Below are 16,251 nucleotides of genomic sequence, written 5' to 3'. Positions count from 1 at the left end.
ATGACAATATTAATTAGCTAATATTTTGTTTAGAATTTTTGCCTCATTTTTCTAGCTAGATTGGCACATAGTTTTCCTTGCATGCAATATCGTTGTCATGTTTGGTATTGAAGTTGCAATATCAAACTTCTTTGAAAACAGAATGGTCACAAGTGGGTTGTGGGACTGCAAACAGACAACTTGAGAATAGAAGTGCAGACACTGTCTGGTTGGTGTGGCTCAATGGTTAAGCAACGACCTATGAACCAGGAGGTCACAGTTTGATTCCAGGTAGAAAATGAAGTGCAGACGCTGTAAGTTATTGGACTGTTAAAAAAATTAGAAAGGTTTTGGTTTTTTCCCCCTAAATTTGGATGGAAACGCACAGAGGACAGGCTAAACTAGAAACTAGAGCTAGAAGAGAGCAATGTAGGTGCACTGTGATAAAACAGCAGGAGGTAGCTATAAGAGTGCACTAGAAAGAAGAGGAACCTCACATCCGTCAAAATGGCTATCATCAAAAAAATAACAAACAACACGTGTTGGCAAAGATGTGGCAAAAAGGGAGCCCTTGTACACTGCTGGTGGGATTGTAAATTGGTGCAGCCACCACAGAAAACAGTATAGAAGCTCCTCAAAAAATTAAAATTAGAATTACCAAATGATCCAGCAGTTCTACTTCTGGGTATTTATCCAAAGAAAACAAAAACACTAATTCAAAAAGATATATGAACCCCTATGTTCATTGAAGCATTATTTATAATAGCCAAAATAGGGGAGCAACCTAGGCATCCATCAATAGATGAATGGATAAAGAAGATGTGAAATATATATGTATGTATATATTATTTAGCCATGAAAAATAATGAAATCTGTGAAATCTAAACTAAACTAAACAGAAACAGATTCATAGAGACAGAGAACAAATTAATGGTTACCAGAGGATGAGGGGATGGGTGAAAACATGAAAGGGAATAAGAGATACAAACTTCCAGTTATAAAATAAATAATTCACAAGATAGGGAATATAGTCAATAATATTGCAATAATTTTGTACAGTGACAGGTGCATACTAAACTTATCATGGTGATTCCTTCATAATATATATAAAAGTCAAATGACTTTGTTGTACACCTAACACTAATATAATATTGTATGTCAACTATACTTTGATTAAAATGAAAGAAAGAAAGAGAGAAAGAAAGAGAGAGTAGTTAGTAGTTAGTGGGTAGAGTTGCTGTTCCAGAGAGCCATCTTTTTCGTCAGCATCTCTCTGCCTCCCACACCTGGAACCAATGGTCCTGTGTGCATTCCTCAATATGGTTCTTACCATGACTTAAGATAGGTAGGTCCTTGCCAACAAGCAAGCAGAAGCACCACTTTTACAGGAGCACAGAGAGAGCTAAAAGGGTAATTTGCCTACAGTTCACATTCCAAAATGACCTCATTAGACTTCTAACCTTAAAAACAAAAGGGGAGGGGGAAGATTAACCAAAGAATTTATATGCATACATGCATAACCCATGGACATAGACAATAGTGCAGTGAAGGCCTTGTGGGGAGCACTGGGGAAAGCGGTTAATGGGGGGGGGGGGGACATCTGTAATACTTTCAACAATAAAGGTAAATTTTTTTTAAAATATATTTTATTGATTTTTTACAGAGAGAAAGGGAGAGAGATAGTTAGAAACATCGATGAGAGAGAAACATCGATCAGCTGCCTCCTGCACATCTCCCACTGGGGATGTGCCCGCAACCCAGGTACATGCCCTTGACCGGAATCGAACCTGGGACCCTTCAGTCCGCAGGCCGACGCTCTATCCACTGAGCCAAACCGGTTTTGGCAAATTTTTAAAAAATAAAGTAACTATTTCTATAAAATTAAAAACAAGCCTGGTCAGTGTGGCTCAGTGGTTGAGCGTCGACCTATGAACTTGGAGGTCACGGTTTGATTCCTGGTCGGGGTACCTGCCCGAGTTGCGAACTCAGTCCCTAGTGTGGGGCGTGCAGGAGGTCTCTCCTCTCTCTCTCTCTCTCTCTGAAATCAATTAAAAATATATTTAAAAAAATATAAACCAAAAAATCCCAAAACAAAAGAAGTCTATACAAACTCATGGAGACCAAAAGTCAGGGGTTACGGTAGAAAATATTCATCACACAACTAAAACTTGTGTCTGTGCAGTCAGTTCACAATATATTCCCAGACTTGGTTAACTGATCACCAATTCTCCATAATCTGAAAATTATCCTAGTAATAGCTCCTTATCTTGCCTTGTCATGGTGCCTGTGTGTGTTTCAAGTGTTCATTTATTCTAAGTAAATTCTTCAAATGTACCCATTTCTTAAGTCTGTTGGGAGAGGTATGGTTTAGTGAGGAGTGAAGTATGTGAGACCTGAGGAATGTCCTGGAAAGATAACTCTCTCCCCTTGCCTCATACTCCACTGCATAAAGCAAGAATTATGAAGGGCCGGGCCAGCCCTAACACTCCCAGAAAAAGAAGAAGCTCTTATGGGCTGTCAGACATATGTCCCAGAACTTATTACAGCGCCTCTTTCTGGGGGGCCGTGAAAGGAACCCCTGATATGAAGAAAGGTCAAGTTAAGGCACTTGTGACCTTGGGTCATGGGCACTACAGCTCCCCCTGCCGGCGGCCCCTGCCATAGGCGATATAAACGTTCAGTCCCAAGGTTCACTGCACACTTCTGCAAGATGAGGCAGAGCAGCCCCTCCGTTCTCACCGGGATTTTCCTCCTCCTCTGCCTCCACCTGGCGCAGCCTGAATGGAGGGCGATGGGTGGGTGCAGGGTGAGGCGGTCCTGTGTGTGCTCGGGGTGGGGAACGTCCTCGGAGGACGAGTCCAGGGGACACGCTGGGACTGATGCCCAGCGAGGACTCACAGGCGCCCCCAGCTCACCCTGTGGCTTCGTCCCTCAGATGTGGTCAGGCCTGGGTACTGTCCGGAGTTCCCACTCCGCTGCCCTTTCACGATGATCCCGCTGTGCCGGCGCGATAGAAACTGCAAGAAGGACAAGAAGTGTTGTTTCTACAACTGTAGATATCAGTGCTTGGTGCCGTGGCAGAGTCTGGATTGAGGTAAGAAGTCTCCCGGCTGCCTTTCTTGCCTTTGCCCCAGAAACGTTCCCAGAGAACCAGGTGTCCCAGAGGGAGCTGAGAGCCGCCAGCGCCCTTGCAAGGCACAGATCAGAGCTTTGAAACTGGGAACTGCCCTGAACAATTTGCCTTGAGGACAATCAAGAGACCTCGCTCCTCAGCAAATGCACAGTTCACTTCCGTGTAGTGGGCGTCACTGTTCAGTGAATGACGGGGACATTTACCTCTAAGCTCCTCAACCGTTACTGTATGTTTATGATGGCTAGTTTCAATTGCTCTTATTTTGTTCTTTTAGTTTGTTAGAATGAATCACGTTCCTCTTCACATTGAAATTGTGAAGTAAAGGACAAGATGATATCATTCCTGAGGAGGGCTTGCCTGGCCTTCCTGATCCCCAGGCCCTGACTCTTAGCGCTCCTGGGAGGAAGGTACTTGGCAGGATTCAGGCCCAGCCAACGCCCCCTGCACAGTTTGCACCGCCCCATGTCTCTGATCCTGCCTTCTCTTCCCAGGTAGCAATCCCTTCTTGCCAGGGCCTGAGAAGACACTGGCAGAACAGGCTCCGACTCGGATAACTGGTCTCCAATTCTTCCATGTTCTCCTCACCCCCCAGACTTCCTTTATCAGAGTTCAATGCTTATTACTATGAAAGCAACACAAAGAAATAAAGTGTTATCTACCTGAAACAATTGTCCATGGAAATCTATGACTGCCGGGTCGCTCTGTGCTCCGCCTTCCGGGAAGATCCTTGAGGGTTTGTAAAAAAGGATGGGGCTGCTGTTTCCCATATAGTTTTGATCGATTCCTGCATTTCTGTCATGTCCTTCTCTCTCAGGGTCTTCTGACACTCAGATTCCCTGTTGGTCAGTTTCCAAAACCTGGCCTCGGGCCGTGGGGCATTTTGAGTCATAGTTTCTGAGTTTGGGTCCCATGAAAGGTGTATATGTACTTCTGAGATGGAGGAGGGACGCTTTTTGCTGCACTTAGTCTGATACTGCGGCTGCTGGCCTTTCCACATTTTATGATTGTTCCAGGATTCTAAGAAGCTCTCCCCCCATCCCGCTCCTCTACTCATCCCCAAGGGCCCCCTAAACTGTTCCAGAAGGGCCTCCTGACCAGCCTGTGACAGTTCCCCTCCAAGTTCTACATTTCCCTCTCTGGGCCTCATACTCTTGCCTGGGGTAGAAAGAACCACTGACACTCTGGGTGGTGAGGTCACTGTCTTGGCCTGAATTCCCTGCTTATGAAATAGCAGCTGGGATGGCCGGGCCAATTCTGGTGGAGCCACACCCACAGCGAGAGGTATAAGGGATGCGGCTGACACTGGCCTCCACAGCCTCCTGCCCTCACTATGAAGCTTAACAACCTCCTGGTCTTCACGGTGCTCCTGGCCCTCAGAATCCTGTCGTCCTGGGCTGTCGTAGATGCTGGCAAAGGTGAGTCAGGGTCTCCCAGGCCATCCCGGTACCTGGAAGTCATCTTTCCCATCGTCTGGTCCATGGCCCCTAATTTCAAGCTTCCTTTTCTACTGTTTGCTCTTTTTCACGGTCACTCATTTTGATCTCCTGTTCAATTTTCCAGATTTTCCTCATCACTTTTTTGACGGTCACTTTCTCTTTCTCTCTTTATCAGTTGATCTGCTCTCTTTCTTCCAGTCTCTGAGGAGTTGTCCCTCCTGCTTTCACTGCCCCTCGCTTCCTCCCTCCCAGCCAGGGTGTATCTCTCCCTCTCCCTGGGAACACCTAATGAGCTCTATGCAGCCGTGCCCTGGAGCTGGCTTATACTGGCTTGCAATGGCCAATTGGTAAGTTTTCAGGACTTTTATGAGGTAGTGGACATCATGCTATTAGTTTGAAATCAATCATGATGGGAGTATTTACACCATGGAAATTGGCAAATGCTACAACATTACCAGCACACCTGCATCTGTTTCTTCTTTCCTGGGTTATTGACTCCCCCTTGGTTGAGTGCTTGGCTGAGCTTGATGCTGCCCCACAGCTGCCTTAAAAATGGAATCCTAACTGCTCCCTGCATTCTTCTGGGGCCAGCCACCTGGGTGAGGTTTTCTCTCCCCTCCTGGGAAGTTGATTCCTTGTTCAGGATTGTGGTCATGACTCAGAATCAGCCTCTTCTCCCTCTTTTGCTCTTACCCTGCAGAAAAAGCAGGCAAAAATGGAGCCTGCCCCTTCATACACCCAGTAAACTGTCTTGTGTATGAACCTCCTCAATGCCACAGTGACTGGCAGTGTCCAAAGAAGCAGAAATGCTGTCCTGGCCTTTGTGGCATCAAATGCTTGGATCCTGAAGACCCATCAAAGCCAGGTGAGAAAGTAGGGTCCTGGGAAAGGGGACCAGTGAGGTTTGAGTTTGGGGACATGCATCTTGGAGAAGTGGAGGGGGCTCCTCTGAAGTGGGTTGGAGGGTGCGGCAGAGTCAGGGCTGATTCACCCCCATCTCTGTACTCGTGGGTGGTGAGTAGCCAGCTGGCCAGTCAACCAGTCAATCAGTCAACTCATTGATTGCTAGTGAGTCAGTCAATGAGTCCGTGTGTCTGTCTGACACTTACAATGCTAGTTGGGGCTCCCTCAGTGGGAAGGAGTCTCCTTCAAGACATGCACTGGCCTCTGTTTGGGTGCTGAGGTGGGTGAGGACCTGATTTCCATGCATGAGATACAGATGGGGATGGGAGCTTGCATGGTGCCTAGGGGGATCAAGCCTCTGAGTTGTAACATTCTTCTCACCAGTTCAAGTCAATCCTGGCAAGTGTCCAGTGGTCACTGGCCGGTGTAAGATGCTCAACCCCCGAGACCAATGCCGGAATGACAGCCACTGCCCGAAGAGTCTCAAGTGCTGCAAGGGGATGTGTGGGAATTCATGTGTCAAGCCGTGTGAGGTAAGGAGAGGAACTGGAGAGTTCCACACCTCCCCGCATCCTCATACAGCCTCAACCACCCGGCGCCCTTCCCTGCAAAGGAGGATGCTTGGTATCTCCCTGTACCTCCTCCCACAAACAGATCTTCTGCCTCAGCACCATTTACCCAATGTTCTAACCAGGAAGCCCCCAGGGCCCCCTGTGACTGGTAGTGCTGGGTCCTGGAAGGGCAGGATTGGTGGAGTAAGCCAGGAGGAAGGAGCCATGAAAAGGGGCAAGAGTTCTCTCTTTCAATATCATCTCTGCCTCTGACTGACTGGGTGACTATGAACAACTGATTGCATCTTTCATAGCTTCAGTTTCCCCATCTGTAAATGGATGCAATTATGCCCACTGAAATACTAAATGTAAAAGTGCTTTTTAAGACTGGAGGTGCTCTGAAACCAATACAAAATCATATTAAAAGTAAACTGCGATTGAAAATTTAAAAAATGATTAAGATGGTAAATTTTGTTATGTGTATTTTACCACAATTTAAAAAAACTTAATTGGTAGGTTGTCCAGCTCTGTGGCATACAGCAAGTGCCTGGTGATCAGACAAACCTGACTCTACCACTTACCAGCTGTAATAGGAAGGCAAGTGACTTAACCTCCCTGACTCTCATCGATAAAATGATGATGATGGTGATATCTAATTTATAAAGCTTTGCAAAGATTAACTGAGATCGTAATATTTGTCAATAGAAATACAATTCTGAGCGTACGATCTAGCACATACATTTTAAATAATACTGACTATATTTTATTGCTAAAAAAAAAAAAAAAAAAAAAAAAAAAGACTAGAGTTACTACGTGCATTGACATAGTATTGCTATGGCCATGGCCTCAGTTGGCTGGGTCATCTGAAACCACAGGAAACCCTAGGATGATGCACAGATGTAGAGGCCTTTGCGGGGTCCTCTGGCCTAGTGTCCTAATTTACCAGAGGGAAGACCGAAGCCAGAGTCAGGGGAAAGCCTGGGTTTGTTCTTGATCCTAGGCCAGGCCAGCAGCTTCCCCCGATCCCAGGGTCACGGTCTCTCTGCTTATCCCAAGGGACTTAAGGGCTGGGGGCAGGGGCTCCTCTTGGTGGGAAGGATGTAAGCGTCACTTGGATGGTGCCTGTGCTGAGACTCTGTTTTATTTTCTTTCCACAGAATAAGTCTAGCTTAGGACTTCCTGGTGTGTATGGAATTACTTCCTGGGATTCCTTTTTCCTCAAGCCTGGAGAAAATGAGAGGACCTTGATGAATATGTGGCTTTGCGACCAATACTCCCTGGGGGCTAAGATTTGACCTGTTTTATCGATAAATCCTCAGCATCCAACATGAGGCTTGGCACAAATAGGAAATGTCTGTTGATTAATGAATAAATAAACGTACAAAGTTTTCTCTGTGTTTCCATCTTCCTTGACTCATTGAGTCTGACCTAGAATATGATGGGTGAGATGAAGAAGGAAATGTCTGCATGTGGGGGGTTTCTCCCACAACCTATGGAGTAGAAAGAAGCAAGCGATTGGAGTCAAGCAGATATGGGTTACATCTTGAATCTGTAGATTACCGGCTCTGTCATTTTGGGCAAATGACTTTGTCCCACTGAGCCTTAGTTTGGTTATCTCTCATAGAGGGATGATAATAGCAATGCCGGTTCCATAATAGACCAGTGATTGTTGCATAATAGGTTCCTTTTCAGTTGATTGTAGCTATATGACTGGGTTCTGGTCAATGACATGTGAGTGGGAGTGACGCAACCAAATTCTGGCCCTGGCCCATAAAACTTCTCTGTCACTAGCTGCCTGTGCGTGGAGAGGACTTCGAGGACCTAGAGGAAGGTGTAGATGGAAGGAGCCTGGGAGCCTGTGGATCACAGCTTCTCCTCCCCACTTGCCTGGGACTACGACATGAGCAAGAAATAAATCCTTATTGTGTTAAACCACTGAGATTTGGAATTTGTTTATTACATGAATAATACAGTCCCATGGGCTGTATTATTTGGAATCCAGGGGCTAGCTTTGCTTTATTTCCTGCCCTTGAGTTCTACGTGATGCCTCATTTCATCATGGACCCCACATGGATCTGTTTGTCTCTAGTCCATCTTTGGGTGGGACTGGGGGTGGGAAATGAGAGCAGAAGGGTCAGAAACCTCACCCCAGGAATACCATGTATAAATAAATTATCGTTGCTCTCCAGGTCCACTGAATAGCAGCAATTTTCTCTTACATATGCTTCTGGTGTTGGGTGGGTTAGGGTTAGAACTCAGTTTTCAGTGTCTGTTGATTCTGTGTGGTGGAGTGGTGGGGGTCCAGAAGAGAGGAGAGAGAAATTCATCTTTTTTGGTGGGAGAAGGAGGATAAGGATTGCTGTCACCCGCTCTGGCTCGAGCTTACAACTAGCTTATTGAAAATCAAATATTTGAACCTGAAATATTATTTTTCCCTGAAAGCCTCCCAAAGTCTATATGAAGGAATCTGATCTTATCTAATTCTAACCTTACGATGCTAAGAGAGCATCTGCCCTCCCAATACTCTGGCTACATTTGAAATCTGTCCTAGGCTGACTGCAGAGTTCTGTGCTCATAGTGCTTGTTTCTGGTCCCTTGGTCTCTCCTTTTTTTTTTTTGGTTTTTTTTTTTTGAGTGAGAGAGAGAGTGGAAGGGAGAGAAAGAGAACTATATCGCTCTAACCAGTTTGGCTCAGTGGATAGAGCGTTGGCCTGCAGACTGAAAGGTCCCAGGTTCAATTCCAGTCAAGGGCATGTACCTTGGTTGCAGGCACATCCCCAGTAGGAGGTGTGCAGGAGGCGGCTGATCGATGTTTCTAACTCTCTATCCCTCTCCCTTCCTCTCTGTAAAAAATCAATAAAACATATTTTTTTAAAAAAGAGAGAGAGACTTCCCGGTACCTGGCAGTCATCTTTCCCATGGTCTGGTCCATGGCCCCTAATTAGCTCCTTATCTTGCCCTGTCATGGTGCCTGTGTGTGTTTCAAGTGTTCATTTATTCAAAGTAAATTCTTCAAATGTACCCATTTCTCAAGTCTGTTGGGGAGGTATGGTTTAGTGAGGAGTGAAGTACGTGAGACCTGAGGAATGTCCTGGAAAGATAACTCTCTCCTGTTGCCTCATACTCCACTGCATAAAGCAAGAATTATGAAGGGCCGGGCCAGCCCTAACACTCCCTGAAAAAGAGCAACCTCTTATGGGCTGTCAGACGTATGTCCCAGAACTTATTACAGCGCCTCTTCCTGGGGGGCTGTGAAAGGAACCTCTGATATGAAGAAAGGTCAAGTTAAGGCACTTGTGACCTTGGGTCATGGGCACTACAGCTCCCCCTGCCGGCGGCCCCTGCCATAGGCGATATAAACGTTCAGTCCCAAGGTTCACTGCACACTTCTGCAAGATGAGGCAGAGCAGCCCCTCCGTTCTCACCGGGATTTTCCTCCTCCTCTGCCTCCACCTGGCGCAGCCTGAATGGAGGGCGATGGGTGGGTGCAGGGTGAGGCGGTCCTGTGTGTGCTCGGGGTGGGGAACGTCCTCGGAGGACGAGTCCAGGGGACACGCTGGGACTGATGCCCAGCGAGGACTCACAGGTGCCCCCAGCTCACCCTGTGGCTTCGTCCCTCAGATGTGGTCAGGCCTGGGTACTGTCCGGAGTTCCCACTCCGCTGCCCTTTCACGATGATCCCGCTGTGCCGGCGCGATAGAAACTGCAAGAAGGACAAGAAGTGTTGTTTCTACAACTGTAGATATCAGTGCATGGTGCCGTGGCAGAGTCTGGATTGAGGTAAGAAGTCTCCTGGCTGCCTTTCTTGCCTTTGCCCCAGAAACGTTCCCAGAGAACCAGGTGTCCCAGAGGGAGCTGAGAGCCGCCAGCGCCCTTGCAAGGCACAGATCAGAGCTTTGAAACTGGGAACTGCCCTGAACAATTTGCCTTGAGGACAATCAAGAGACCTCGCTCCTCAGCAAATGCACAGTTCACTTCCGTGTAGTGGGCGTCACTGTTCAGTGAATGACGGGGACATTCATCTCTAAGCTCCTCAACCGTTACTGTATGTTTATGATGGCTAGTTTCAATTGCTCTTATTTTGTTCTTTTAGTTTGTTAGAATGAATCACGTTCCTCTTCACATTGAAATTGTGAAGTAAAGGACAAGATGATATCATTCCTGAGGAGGGCTTGCCTGGCCTTCCTGATCCCCAGGCCCTGACTCTTAGCGCTCCTGGGAGGAAGGTACTTGGCAGGATTCAGGCCCAGCCAACGCCCCCTGCACAGTTTGCACCGCCCCATGTCTCTGATCCTGCCTTCTCTTCCCAGGTAGCAATCCCTTCTTACCAGGGCCTGAGAAGACACTGGCAGAACAGGCTCCGACTCGGATAACTGGTCTCCAATTCTTCCATGTGCTCCTCACCACCCAGACTTCCTTTATCAGAGTTCAATGCTTATTACTATGAAAGCAACACAAAGAAATAAAGTGTTATCTACCTGAAACAATTGTCCATGGAAATCTATGACTGCCGGGTGGCTCTGTGCTCCGCCTTCCGGGAAGATCCTTGAGGGTTTGTAAAAAAGGATGGGGCTGCTGTTTCCCATATAGTTTTGATCGATTCCTGCATTTCTGTCATGTCCTTCTCTCTCAGGGTCTTCTGACACTCAGATTCCCTGTTGGTCAGTTTCCAAAACCTGGCCTCGGGCCGTGGGGCATTTTGAGTCATAGTTTCTGAGTTTGGGTCCCATGAAAGGTGTATATGTACTTCTGAGATGGAGGAGGGACGCTTTTTGCTGCACTTAGTCTGATACTGCGGCTGCTGGCCTTTCCACATTTTATGATTGTTCCAAGTTTCTAAGAAGCTCTCCCCCCATCCCGCTCCTCCACTCATCCCCAAGGGCCCCCTAAACTGTTCCAGAAGGGCCTCCTGACCAGCCTGTGACAGTTCCCCTCCAAGTTCTACATTTCCCTCTCTGGGCCTCATACTCTTGCCTGGGGTAGAAAGAACCACTGACACTCTGGGTGGTGAGGTCACTGTCTTGGCCTGAATTCCCTGCTTATGAAATAGCAGCTGGGATGGCCGGGCCAATTCTGGTGGAGCCACACCCACAGCGAGAGGTATAAGGGATGCGGCTGACACTGGCCTCCACAGCCTCCTGCCCTCACTATGAAGCTTAACAACCTCCTGGTCTTCACGGTGCTCCTGGCCCTCAGAATCCTGTCGTCCTGGGCTGTCGTAGATGCTGGCAAAGGTGAGTCAGGGTCTCCCAGGCCATCCCGGTACCTGGAAGTCATCTTTCCCATCGTCTGGTCCATGGCCTCTCATTTCAAGCTTCCTTTTCTACTGTTTGCTCTTTTTCACAGTCACATCATTTTGATCTCCTGTTTAATTTTCCAGATTTTCCTCATCACTTTTTTGACGGTCACTTTCTCTTTCTCTCTTTATCAGTTGATCTGCTCTCTTTCTTCCAGTCTCTGAGGAGTTGTCCCTCCTGCTTTCACTGCCCCTCGCTTCCTCCCTCCCAGCCAGGGTGAATCTCACCCTCTCCCTGGGAACACCTAATGAGCTCTATGCAGCCGTGCCCTGGAGCTGGCTTATACTGGCTTGCAATGGCCAATTGGTAAGTTTTCAGACTTTTATGAGCTAGTGGACATCATACTATTAGTTTGAAATCAATCATGATGGGAATATTTACACCATGGAAATTGGCAAATGCTACAACATTACCAGCACACCTGCATCTGTTTCTTCTTTCCTGGGTTATTGACTCCCTCTTGGTTGAGTGCTTGGTTGAGCTTGATGCTGCCCCACAGCTGCCTTAAAACTGGAATCCTAACTGCTCCCTGCATTCATCTGGGGCCAGCCACCTGGGTGAGGTTTTCTCTCCCCTCCTGGGAAGTTGATTCCTTGTTCAGGATTGTGGTCATGACTCAGAATCAGCCTCTTCTCCCTCTTTTGCTCTTACCCTGCAGAAAAAGCAAGCAAAAATGGAGCCTGCCCCTTCATACACCCAGTAAACTGTCTTGTGTATGAACCTCCTCAATGCCACAGTGACTGGCAGTGTCCAAAGAAGCAGAAATGCTGTCCTGGCCTTTGTGGCATCAAATGCTTGGATCCTGAAGACCCATCAAAGCCAGGTGAGAAAGTAGGGTCCTGGGAAAGGAGACCAGTGAGGTTTGAGTTTGAGGACATGCATCTTGGAGAAGTGGAGGGGGCTCCTCTGAAGTGGGTTGGAGGGTGTGGCAGAGTCAGGGCTGATTCACCCCCATCTCTGTACTCTCAGGTGGTGAGTAGCTAGCTGGCCAGTCAACCAGTCAATCAGTCAACTCATTGATTGCTAGTGAGTCAGTCAATGAGTCCGTGTGCCTGTCTGACACTTTCAATGCTAGTTGGGGCTCCCTCATTGGGAAGGAGTCTCCTTCAAGACATGCACTGGCCTCTGTTTGGGTGCTGAGGTGGGTGAGGACCTGATTTCCATGCATGAGATACAGATGGGGATGGGAGCTTGCATGGTGCCTAGGGGGATCAAGCCTCTGAGTTGTAACATTCTTCTCACCAGTTCAAGTCAATCCTGGGAAGTGTCCAGTGGTCACTGGCCGGTGTATGATGCTCAACCCCCAAGACGAATGTCGGAATGACAGCCACTGCGAGAAGAGTCTCAAGTGCTGCAAGGGGATGTGTGGGAATTCTTGTGTCAAGCCAGTGTGAGGTAAGGAGAGGAACTGGAGAGTTCCACACCTCCCCGCATCCTCATACAGCCTCAACCACCCGGCGCCCTTCCCTGCAAAGGAGGATGCTTGGCATCTCCCTGTACCTCCTCCCACAAACAGATCTTCTGCCTCAGCACCATTTACCCCCTGTTCTAACCAGGAAGCCCCCAGGGGCACCTGTGACTGGTAGTGCTGGGTCCTGGAAGGGCAGGATTGTTGGACTAAGCCAGGAGGAAGGAGCCATGAAAAGGGGCAAGAGTTCTCTCTTTCAATATCATCTCTGCCTCTGACTAACTGGGTGACTATGAACAACTGATTGCATCTTTCATAGCCTGAGTTTCCCCATCTGTAAATGGATGCAATTATGCCCACTGAAATACTAAATGCTAAAGTGCTTTTTAAGACTGGAGGTGCTCTGAAACCAATACAAAATCATATTAAAAGTAAACTGCGATTGAAAATTTAAAAAATGATTAAGATGGTAAATTTTGTTATGTGTATTTTACCACAATTTAAAAAAACTTAATTGGTAGGTTGTCCAGCTCTGTGGCATACAGCAAGTGCCTGGTGGTCAGACAAACCTGACTCTACCACTTACCAGCTATAAGAGCGAGGCAAGTAACTTAATCTCCCTGACTCTCATCGATAAAATGATGATGATGGTGATATCTAATTTATAAAGCTTTGCAAAGATTAACTGAGATCGTAATATTTGTCAATAGAAATACAATTCTGAGCATACGATCTAGCACATACATTTTAAATAATAATGACTATATTTTATTGCTAAAAAAAAGAAAAGACTAGAGTTGCTATGTGCATTGACATAGTATTGCTATGGCCATGGCCTCAGTTGGCTGGGTCATCTGAAACCACAGGAAACCCTAGGATGATGCACAGATGTAGAGGCCTTTGCGGGGTCCTCTGGCCTAGTGTCCTAATTTACCAGAGGGAAGACCGAAGCCAGAGTCAGGGGAAAGCCTGGGTTTGTTCTTGATCCTAGGCCAGGCCAGCAGCTTCCCCCGATCCCAGGGTCACGGTCTCTCTGCTTATCCCAAGGGACTTAAGGGCTGGGGGCAGGGGCTCCTCTTGGTGGGAAGGATGTAAGCGTCACTTGGATGGTGCCTGTGCTGAGACTCTGTTTTATTTTCTTTCCACAGAATAAGTCTAGCTTAGGACTTCCTGGTGTGTATGGAATTACTTCCTGGGATTCCTTTTTCCTCAAGCCTGGAGAAAATGAGAGGACCTTGATGAATATGTGGCTTTGCGACCAATACTCCCTGGGGGCTAAGATTTGACCTGTTTTATCGATAAATCCTCAGCATCCAACATGAGGCTTGGCACAAATAGGAAATGTCTGTTGATTAATGAATAAATAAACGTACAAAGTTTTTTCTGTGTTTCCATCTTCCTTGACTCATTGAGTCTGACCTAGAATATGATGGGTGAGATGAAGAAGGAAATGTCTGCATGTGGGGGGTTTCTCCCACAACCTATGGAGTAGAAAGAAGCAAGCGATTGGAGTCAAGCAGATATGGGTTACATCTTGAATCTGTAGATTACCGGCTCTGTCATTTTAGGCAAATGACTTTGTCCCACTGAGCCTTAGTTTGGTTATCTCTCATAGAGGGATGATAATAGCAATGCCGGTTCCATAATAGACCAGTGATTGTTGCATAATAGATTCCTTTTCGGTTGATTGTAGCTATATGACTGGGTTCTGGTCAATGACATGTGAGTGGGAGTGACGCAACCAAATTCTGGCCCTGGCCGGTAAAACTTCTCTGTCACTAGCTGCCTGTGCGTGGAGAGGACTTTGAGGACCTAGAGGAAGGTGTAGATGGAAGGAGCCTGGGAGCCTGTGGATCACAGCTTCTCCTCCCCACTTGCCTGGGACTATGACATGAGCAAGAAATAAATCCTTATTGTGTTAAACCACTGAGATTTGGAATTTGTTTATTACATGAATAATACAGTCCCATGGGCTGTATTATTTGGAATCCAGGGGCTAGCTTTGCTTTATTTCCTGCCCTTGAGTTCTATGTGATGCCTCATTTCATCATGGACCCCACATGGATCTGGTTTTCTCTAGTCCATCTTGGGTGGTGTTGGGGGTGGGAAATGAGAGCAGAAGGGTCAGAAACCTCACTCCAGGAATACCATGTATAAATAAATTATCGTTGCTCTCCAGGTCCACTGAATAGCAGCAATTTTCTCTTACATATGCTTCTGGTGTTGGGTGGGTTAGGGTTAGAACTCAGTTTTCAGTGTCTGTTGATTTTGTGTGGTGGAGTGGTGGGGGTCCAGAAGAGAGGAGAGAGAAATTCATCTTTTTTGGTGAGAGAAGGAGCATAAGGATTGCCGTCACCCGCTCTGGCTCCAACTTACAACTAGCTTATTGAAAATCAAATATTTGAACCTGAAATATTATTTTTCCCTGAAAGCCTCCCAAAGTCTATATGAAGGAATCTGATCTTATCTAATTCTAACCTTACGATGCTAAGAGAGCATCTGCCCTCCCAATACTCTGGCTACATTTGAAATCTGTCCTAGGCTGACTGCAGAGCTCTGTGCTCATAGTGCTTGTTTCTGGTCCCTTGGTCTCTCCTTTTTTTTTGTTTTTTTTTGTTTTGTTTTGTTTTGTTTTGTTTTGTTTTTTTAGAGAGAGAGAGAGAGAGTGGAAGGGAGAGAAAGAGAACTACATCACCCTAACCAGTTTGGCTCAGTGGATAGAGCGTTGGCCTGCAGACTGAAAGGTCCCAGGTTCAATTCCAGTCAAGGGCATGTACCTTGGTTGCAGGCACATCCCCAGTAGGAGGTGTGCAGGAGGCAGCTGATCGATGTTTTTAACTCTCTATCCCTCTCCCTTCCCCTCTGTAAAAAATCAATAAAATATATTTTTTTAAAAAAGAGAGAGAACAACATCAATTGGAGAGAGATACATTGATTGGTTGCCTCACACCGGGGCCCCAACCAGGGCCAGGGAAGAACCTGCAACCCAGGTACCTGCCCTTGACTGGGAATTGAACCCGAAATCCTTCAGCCTTCTGGCCGATGCTCTAACTACTGAGAAAAACCAGCCAGGGCTTTGGTCTCTCCTTTTTAAAGAGGAGGGTGAGGGAAATGCTCTTTCATCCTGACTCTTTTCAAACAGGTCTCCTATCATGGAAGTTAGCTTGAGGGAATATCTCTTTCTTCCAACCAAAATAAACCTGAGTCAGTCTCTCAAGGTATAGACATTGGGGTATTGAGAAATCACCTGGTTAGGTTTCAAGAACTGAGAGGTTTGTTTCTAAGTCTGCTACTGACTCAGTCTGTGACATTGGACATGTTGCTTGACTCCTCATCTGTGTAATAAAAGGATGATTCAGGTCCCATTTTGTTCTGCTATTTCACAAATTGATGTAATGATTCATAGAAACACCTTGAGGGACAGTCCCAGTAGGATGGGTCACCCCATCTAGTTCTGTGAATTCCCTGTGACTTAGCTTCCCCTCAATCCTTCAGCCCCCACCTCAGCCCCATCTTCTCTAGTTGTGTGGTCAGCTTCCAGGGC

General features: G+C 46.8%; 2 protein-coding genes across 2 annotated transcripts; both read left to right on the top strand.

Moving 5' to 3' along the window:
* The first annotated feature begins 4,398 nt into the window (after positions 1-4,398).
* Positions 4,399-7,391, top strand: LOC132239907 (antileukoproteinase-like). Its single transcript, XM_059706954.1, has 4 exons — positions 4,399-4,527; positions 5,249-5,413; positions 5,836-6,283; positions 7,160-7,391. Exons 1-3 carry the CDS (start codon positions 4,443-4,445, stop codon positions 6,273-6,275), a joined length of 690 nt encoding a protein of 229 aa, XP_059562937.1. The 5' UTR covers positions 4,399-4,442; the 3' UTR covers positions 6,276-6,283; positions 7,160-7,391.
* Positions 7,392-11,094: 3,703 nt separating this feature from the next.
* LOC132239906 (antileukoproteinase-like) lies at positions 11,095-12,694 on the top strand. The gene is made up of 3 exons (XM_059706953.1): positions 11,095-11,236; positions 11,958-12,122; positions 12,545-12,694. Exons 1-3 carry the CDS (start codon positions 11,152-11,154, stop codon positions 12,691-12,693), a joined length of 399 nt encoding a protein of 132 aa, XP_059562936.1. The 5' UTR covers positions 11,095-11,151; the 3' UTR covers position 12,694.
* Positions 12,695-16,251: the final 3,557 nt, after the last annotated feature.

This window comes from Myotis daubentonii, chromosome 8 (genome assembly GCF_963259705.1).
Source record: "Myotis daubentonii chromosome 8, mMyoDau2.1, whole genome shotgun sequence".
Classification (NCBI taxonomy): Eukaryota; Metazoa; Chordata; class Mammalia; order Chiroptera; family Vespertilionidae; genus Myotis; species Myotis daubentonii.
This window is presented reverse-complemented; position numbering and strand designations above follow the sequence as displayed.

Bases quoted from the DNA above. Each gene is read 5' to 3' on its own strand.
- LOC132239907 (XM_059706954.1), top strand. From the start codon at position 4,443: ATGAAGCTTAACAACCTCCTGGTCTTCACGGTGCTCCTGGCCCTCAGA. The intron at 4,528-5,248 runs GTGAGTCAGGGT...CTTACCCTGCAG, and splicing joins TGTCGTAGATGCTGGCAAAG to AAAAAGCAGGCAAAAATGGA. The intron at 5,414-5,835 runs GTGAGAAAGTAG...TCTTCTCACCAG, and splicing joins TGAAGACCCATCAAAGCCAG to TTCAAGTCAATCCTGGCAAG.
- LOC132239906 (XM_059706953.1), top strand. From the start codon at position 11,152: ATGAAGCTTAACAACCTCCTGGTCTTCACGGTGCTCCTGGCCCTCAGA. The intron at 11,237-11,957 runs GTGAGTCAGGGT...CTTACCCTGCAG, and splicing joins TGTCGTAGATGCTGGCAAAG to AAAAAGCAAGCAAAAATGGA. The intron at 12,123-12,544 runs GTGAGAAAGTAG...TCTTCTCACCAG, and splicing joins TGAAGACCCATCAAAGCCAG to TTCAAGTCAATCCTGGGAAG.